At 34.4% G+C, this 8,465-nt stretch overlaps 1 protein-coding gene across 2 annotated transcripts; it reads right to left on the bottom strand.

Annotated features, from left to right (window-relative positions):
* Positions 1 to 62: 62 nt before the first annotated feature.
* LOC148613335 (uncharacterized) lies at positions 63 to 8,345 on the bottom strand. 2 transcript variants are annotated; one of them, XM_088586717.1, is made up of 7 exons: positions 7,000 to 8,345; positions 3,375 to 3,414; positions 2,992 to 3,106; positions 2,384 to 2,452; positions 1,154 to 1,399; positions 625 to 725; positions 63 to 207 (listed from the first exon to the last, which is right to left on the bottom strand). In XM_088586717.1, the coding sequence occupies exons 1-6, from the start codon at positions 7,080 to 7,082 to the stop codon at positions 637 to 639; spliced, it is 642 nt and encodes a 213-aa protein (XP_088442843.1). In that variant the 5' UTR covers positions 7,083 to 8,345; the 3' UTR covers positions 63 to 207; positions 625 to 636. The 2 variants fall into 2 exon arrangements, with proteins under 2 accessions (XP_088442843.1, XP_088442844.1); XM_088586718.1 differs by lacking the exon at positions 7,000 to 8,345 and adding an exon at positions 4,156 to 4,989.
* Positions 8,346 to 8,465: the final 120 nt, after the last annotated feature.

Consider the following 8,465-nt stretch of genomic DNA (forward strand, 5'->3'; position numbering starts at 1 on the left):
TGTCTGTGTGTGTACGTGGGGGGTGGGGGGGGGGGGGGCTATGGCGCTGGTTTTAAATCAAATCAAAATAAAAAACAATGTATTTAAATTCAATTGATACCTAATTATAATTACATAAAATAACGCAATAAATAATCATCCATTGTATAGACCCGATGTTCTCAAATTTCATCAATTCAAGGTTGTTCTTCATCCTTCTACTTACACCTATAAGGGAAGAGAAGAGGAGATCACGTTTACGAATAATTTCGTAATATTTTAGTCAGTACTCAATTATGTGGATTTTGTTCAATATAAAATTGTCATAACAGTAGAAAGGTCAAATGAAAGTCATGCTCACTTTGACAGGCTCATATTTATAAGTCTATGATTGACTAATAAATACAAGTCTCTTAGATTATTGCATGAAATTATGTATAATTTACACCGGTCTGACCGGTTTAATACAAAATCAAAACATACATGAGAATTCCGCATTTGACAAAAAAAGTTATAAATAGTTATATCTGACCAATGATGAACTGGACCCCCTTCTTTTATTATAAACTTCTAGGTCAGTCCCTTCGTTTTCTAGCTTCCTTGACCGGTCTCTGAGAAGAAGAAATTACACAAATAAAAAAGTACCTCGCGTCTTATCTAACCGCAACCAATGCCCTTTTCTCCTTCTCCTCCCTCTCCACTCATCATCTCCTCAATTGCTCCATTGATTTTATAAATGGCTTCGTCTACAAAAAAAAAAAAAAACAAACAGTAACCACTGTATTTAGGAGAAAATGCCATCGAAGTTTCAGACAAATGCTGTTCGGCGCTATGAAAGATGCCAATTAAATATATATTTGCAAAATAATTTACACCATGTTAGTATGAAGTATTTGCTACGAAGAATGGAATTAAGGTATCTGGTTTTCCATATAACATTGAAGTACTGCATAATTCGAGGCCCGTGAATTTCTGGAATAACAAAATGTTGTTAAATAACATGCACGCCTCCTTTGTAACACATGACAATCTCAAAATTTGTTCTCGACACCAGGGTGGAGAGCGGCATAATCGAAGATTCAACTTCAATAAGATTATTATCACCCTCCCAATACACATTATACCTCCTCCTAATAGAAAATACCAATTTAGAACCATGCAAAATTATTCTTACCAAAGTCTTGCTCAACATCAAACAGTTCCATACGTTGTGCCCATTCTCCACATGACTCACTGTCAGCCTGCAAGTCAATGAGGCCAAAGGATGAGATGTTCGAATTCCATACACTCCTGGTTTCATCCAGATCATCTTTGAACGTTTCGTTAAAGGAGTTGTTTTTTACCATTGATTCTGCCTTTTTAAATCGGTTTTCCAATGCTTTGTTTCTGTTTTCTATTTCTTTTATAAGCCTTTCTGTTTCTATGACAGGAAAAAAATGTTTAATAATCCATTTTCAATAAAATCATATCTTTGAAAATCAATAAAACAACCAAAAAAACAATCTATTTACTTTCAGCTATAGTTGTCGTATATATCCGTTAAATAGGTGTGATATATTTGCCTGTTTCACTTCTCGTCTTTAGCTACCCCTTTATGATACCAACAAACCACGCATAATTGACGCTCTAATGTATATTTTTTTTTTAAATATAATATACTAGCCGTGACTTATTTGAGTTACGTAAATCCTCTGATTTGACCCAAACATCATCTTTATACTCACATTTTGTATATTTAAAAAAAGGATCAGGAAAACAGTTTCCCTTATAGTATACCTTTACGTCTGCATGTTTCAATCGAAACTAGAAATCATTGAGATGGAATCCATCTCTGTGGGCCCCGCAGCGGCAATTAAGCCATAAATGTATGAGTGGTCAAAGTTCGAGTACAAAATGCCACTATTCATGGTACACGGCAAATTATCTTTAGGCGATCTACCCACATGCCAAATATCAAAAGCCCACATCAAATGACAAAAAAGTTACAGCCTGGACACGAGTTTATCATTTAATAACTAGTAGTATGACCCTGAGGTCGAAGTTCATATGCCACTACCCATGGTACGCGACATATCTTCTTCAGATGATCTACTCACATGCAAATTATCAAGAGCCCAAGTCGAAATACAAAATAGTAACAGACCGGACTCGAGTTTATAACTGAAATTATGACCTTGAGGTCAAAGTTCAAGGTCATAGGCCACCATCTATGGTCTTTCGGTGCTCTACCCACATGCAAAATATCAAAAGCCTACAACGAAAGATAAAAATGTGACGGCCCGGACATGAGTTTGTAATGGACGGGCGGAAGAACAGAGTTATCACTATAGGGCGACCACTACCTGAAGACATTTGAAAAGAAAAGGTTCAAGTATGGTCAAATTGAAATGGGTAATAAACGAACCATTGGTGAATCTTGAAATTTTAGACGAGATTTCCATATCACGACAGCTGCTATATAGTTGTTCCAGTTCTAAAACATATGAAGAAACAAATATTATGTCAAACAAAATGATATAAAGGGCATAATACCCATAATTGTCAAGCATAGACTTTATTGACACAGTAGAAAATGTCTTTCTTGGTGTTTAAGGCTTGATTTTTATTTGTTTTTGTTTTGTTTTGTTTTTTTTTGCGTTCATGTACAACATAGTGTATTTTATTAACTTGCTGATGTCCGTTTTCCTTAACTTTCTTTACTTCAGATAACTGTGGTTTTTATGTATTTTATCGGCAGCATTTTTTAACAATAATATTCGTATTAACCAGAAACTAGGGGCGCATTTCGTTTTTTTTTTTAATGGAGGAGACGAATTCCGATCCAGAAATTTATTACAAGGAGCAGGCAATAATTTGCTATTTTTTATTGAAACTGTGCAAAGTTTACAAAAGTTTCAAACAAAAGGGGTGGGGTAATCCCAGGACCCAACCCCTGGATCCGCCACTAGAGCCCATATGATAACACGGCATATATCTCTGTCGTGTCTCCTTTTTTTTTCTTTTTTTTTTTACCTTTTGTTTTTTCTAGAAAACAGTTCCACTGTGTCGAAACATGGTACAGTAAGGCCACAACAAAAACGAAAACAAGGGTATCTCTAACAGGAATAATGTTCAACAAAGGTTCGTTCTAAAACAAAGTACAACAGGTTAGAATAGTCATTTTTTTACCGAATTTAAAACAAAAGACCCTTTAAAGTAAAATTTTGATAGTTCGCAATATTAATTCTTGTAAATACATGCAATAAATACCTTTAATTTGCGAATGAAAATTAAAACAATTAGTGATAACAAAAAAAAAAGCTAAGAAGAAAACAAAACAAACAAAAAAAAAAAACACATATTTTTTTGTTCTGTGACAATTAAGTAGGGACGTGACTAACATCTTTAATACTTACCTCATACGGAAGAAATTCGAGATCTGTGCCAGACAAATATCTACAAAACAGGATTTGTTTTTTGTTTAATGGTTGTTTTGGGAAAGTGTTTTATTCAACTAGTGGCTATTAGAACGTATATTGTATTTGATTCGATCTTTCAGGCTTACTTCAGTTATTTACTTGGCAGGACATAACTTTGCTTGTAAGTATACTAACGTAACATATTTCGATAACCAAATAATGACAAAGTACCATAAAAGAAGAATGGCTTTGTAAGAGTGACTGTCGTGACCATCACAAAGTGCAAATGACACTCCAATAAATTGCTCACTTGTAGACTGCACGATTGGAGGTGAGATGGTGTCATTAAAAAATCACTGGTGAAAAAAGATTTATCACAATTGAACCTTGCTGACACTTAGACAAGTTGTTTTTGGTATCACTCAAACAAAATTAACACCAGCGTGAACCTTTGATATCAACCCATTCTACACAATTTCTAACAATATCAGTCGGAGATCGAACCCGAAACACGCGTCACTGTAAGTCGAAACCCTTCCAACTGACCTGAAGGTTAGCAAAAGAAATTAGGTATTTAATATATCTGAATGGAAGCCGCTGGTACATTTAACTATGCGGTTTAGCATTATATCACTGACTAGAACCTACTTAAAAAAAACTTATGCTATCCTACATACCAACGACACATGCTTTACAAACATAACGCGTTGGACAAAGTAACTATGTCATCGTTAATTTAGTAGTCCATGAACAATTATTATTGATATGTTTTACTCACCCAAATTCAAAGCTCAATTTGTTATACAACCAGGGTCGCAAAACTAGATCGTTGACCACGTTAGCCAACCATATAAAAGCCATCTTCACGATATTAAATTCACATGCTTAAATACTCTTTGAAAAAAGGGTGACAAGCGGCATGGCGAAGCGCTGTTCGTTCTGTCGTTAGGGGCCTTGTTTTAACGTCATAAAGATTGACATGCAATTACGTTGATCGTCGACTTCCGCTTCCTATCTATACAAGAAGGAGCTCCTAAATCTTTATTCCTTAAACAAAACTGGCCTTTTGTCCTACCCCTCGGTATTGTTTTACTCTACATTTCGTATATATCCGTCTGTCCGTCAAACGTTCGATGTGATTACAGTACATATCCTATTAGTAGTCATATTATTCGGAAAGAAATTTCAATGTGATTAAAATGCGCTATCGTAAAAGCGTTGAGTTTGTTATAAGATTTAGAAGTTAATGATTATCTGGGCTATGTAATCAATCGGAACTATTCTACACTACACTACACTACACTATAAAAAGTAACCTCGGATGCAGAAAGGAGAATTTTGTCGGAATTGTAGTGTAGTATTTCTCTTGTGCACAAATGTAACGAGAAAGGCTGGAGAGTTCCGATTGATGATGTACTATCAAATAGTCCATTTCAATAGCCCATCTCACGCACTGCAACTCACGCAATATGCTTGTTGGGGGCTGCATATTTGATAGTGGGAGAAAGCCCCTGTGTTCAAGGGTAAATACTAAAAAGTAGAAAACCTGGATATTTGTGTCAACGGAAAGGCAGAAATCCTTTTTTAACATTAACAATTTAAAGGTTTTATAAAGATACCCAACTTAATAGCAAATCACTTAAGATGAACCTTACCTCGGTGTGGTCAAGTTTAACTTGGTGTCGTTGAATCGGGTGAACAATTTGACATTGGTGCAGTTGAGATGTGCAGCTCGACAGATTACTATTGGGAGCAATTGATATGTGTTACGGGCTATTACATTTCATCTAACTAATACATATTTTATCGTTGTGAAATAAGAAAGGTTAAAATATCACATTTAAAATTTCCATGTTCAAAGTTTTACCGATTATGTGCCCACAGGGGCAACGACAAATCAACACCTATCAATAATTTAATAGCGAGCACTGCGAAGCGGTGTGAGCTCTACGGTTATTTCATGTAATTTCTAAATTTCCCTTAAGGTTCCCCAATATACTAAAAAAAAAATTCATGTCCCGGAAGTAACAAAAAGTAACTGTCCTTACGGAGAAAATTCATCATTTCCTTCAATCAAGCAAATTAAAAAATATTGGTTAAGATATTACATTTCAGTAAAAATAAATTCATCTTTTCTGAAAATTTTCAAGTCTTTCTAATTTTTTTTTACTTATTTAAGGAAGTGAATGCGACAATCATTTTTCATCAAATGTACAGTGTAAATATCAAGCTATGATACAATAAACTTGTTTTTGAGGAAAAAACAGTATTTTTAGGAAAAATAATGCATGGGAAAAGGGGTCTATTTTATTAACTCAAAATAAAAGTGAAAGAAGAAAAAGTCTATTTTTAGTTTGACCTGTCCTGGTGTATCAAAGTTCGTGCCTTTTTTCTAAAATGGACCTAAAAATTATTTTTGACATTTCCTTAATTGAAAAACATGGTTAAAAGTTAAATTGAAACTCCTCGTGTATTTTTAAAAAAATCGTGAAAATTTAAGGTATACTACAGAAGTCTATGGAGCACAGAGTAATCAAGGGAACCAAGGTTATAGCGGTAATCAAAAGAATGTAATCATAATGAGTTCATGATGACAACTATAGAACTTCTGTAGTGATGACTTCAATCTTGTATTGTATAATAAGGCAACAACAAAAACGAAAACCAGAGTATCTTTAATAGGAATAATGCTCAACAACGGTTCATTCTACAAAAAAGGGGAAAAGGTTAGATTCGTGTTTCCGAATTTTAAACAAAACACTTCGTAAATATTACGAAAATATGCAATAAATATCTTAGAATTTCGTAAATGTAAACAACAAAACAAATCAAATAAATAAATAAATAAATAAATAAATAAACAAGAAAGAAAAAGAAAAACAAACAAACAAAGACAAAAATAGCAACAAAAAATTGACAAGCACGCATATTTTTCTATATCAAATTAAGAAAGGATGAGTTGTAAAACATTCATATTCTAGATCTGCGCCAGACAAATATCTGCAAAAATAATAATAATAAAAAGAGTTGTGAGTTTAATGGTTCTTTGTTTTATTCAACTAATGGCTGTTGGAACGTATATTGTATTTGATTTATTTACTTAGTAAGACTGAAGTTTGCCCTACAGTATACAAAACGCGACATGTTTCTTCATAAACAAAATATACTGATGAGCACTTACAAACGGTACGATTGAAATGTGTACCATTAAGTATACACTTGTGATGATGTATTGCAATCGAATAGACTGTTAGTGCCACTTAGACAAGCCTTTATGTATCAGTCAATCAATGTAGGAACCTTTAAAATAAATATCAATACACTCGATAAAATCCCAACAGTACCAGCAGGGGCTCAAACTCATCATTCCAGGTACTGTAAGTAGGCACCCCGCCAGCTGAAGAAGTGCAGCATTTTATCTATATATATATATCCGCGAGTAGAAGCCGCTGCAACACTAACTGCATTCTACCACTGACTAAAACCTATATCCACAAAACATCATACTATCCTGCATGTCAACTACACTTGCTCACTCTGCACACACAACGCGTTGGACAAAAAAACTATAATATTGTTAATTTAGCAATCAATGGACATGTATATAAAAAGTTTTACTCACCCGAATTCAAAGCTCAATTTGTTGTACAACCAGAGTCGCAAAACTAGATCGTTGACCAGGCTAGCCAACAAAATAAAAGCCATTTTCTTCACGGCATTAAATGTTGATACTTATACATTCGGTGAAAAAAGACTGAGAAGCGGCATGGTGAAGTGCGGTTCCTGTTCTGTCGTTAGGAGTCTTATTCCAACGTCATAAAGAATGGCATGCAATAAACGTTGATCGACGACTTCCGCTTATACTTGTAAGCAAGTAGGTGAGTAAGTTAATTATTGTTTAAGGACCATTCATCGTTTGATTGGCATGAAGAAATACTCACGAATTAACACTTTTTGTAATTAGAAGGTTAAAGGACTTTGCTATTTTCTTAACGAATTAATGTAATATAAGGATTTTTAAAAATGCGAAACAAGAGGGCGCTTCCCTGTAAAAGCAAGCATACAATTTTGTCTATATAAACTGAGCTTATCTCACTTAGCATCCAATATTGTCAACTTTCCTTTCATCTGTGGCAATATCCCTTCAGCACCTGCGTATGGAGTTTTCATAACACAACTCATACGTTATGTCATAGCTAGACGTAACTGCGCAAACTTTTTGTATCGGCTAGACTTCTTATAATTTCGCTTCTGGAACAAGGTAATGTTGCTACAAGATTAAAGTCATAACCACAGAAGTTTTATGATCGTCATTATGAACTCGCGAATCGTTATGGTGTATCCATCCGCATCATGAAAACTGATTTGTTCAACATGTCATAGGTTTCCTTTCCTCTTTCATCTACCCCAGACTTGACTTTTTATGAGCAACTCGGCTGGTGTTTCTAGAAAAGCAGAGGACGCTTACTCTTCAAGTGCACCTGGTCCATGCTCCCACTTTTTAGTGCGTGCAGTCCGAGTTGCTCGTTTACTTTTGTTACTTTGTATGTATTATTTTGGTTACTTTATGTTCTTTGTTATGTTTGTCTGTTATTCATGTCTGGTCTTTGTACCCGGATTACATTCTTTTGATTTCCGCAAGAATCTTGGTTCCCTTGATTACTCTCTCACACTAGGATTTATAGGGCTTTTACAAAATTTTGTACAACCACTCCATTCATGTATGTATACATGTTATGTAGAAACATTTTATGCCAAATAAGTCTATTTCATTTTCAGTTACTTTGACGTAGTGGGAAAATACATCGTAAGTAATATCAGATAACTTTTCAAATATACATATCTAATGACTTCGACAGGAAGAGAAAAAAAAACGATTCAATTGTTATATTGTGTTGTAGCCTACCAGTGATCACCGTATTTAATGAACCATTTCACAAGAACGTGGAAATTTTAATAAATGTGTTAATAGACATACAAAAAACTTACGTGTCATTAGCATTATATCTATACTCACTTGCCGAAAACCAGAGAATGAACAGTCACAGCAAAAACAAATTAGATAACATATGATCACATTAGCTGAAC

This window comes from Perna viridis, chromosome 6 (assembly GCF_037379345.1).
Source record: "Perna viridis isolate PV_CMFRI_1.1 ecotype Kerala chromosome 6, ASM3737934v1, whole genome shotgun sequence".
NCBI classification, from domain to species: Eukaryota; Metazoa; Mollusca; class Bivalvia; order Mytilida; family Mytilidae; genus Perna; species Perna viridis.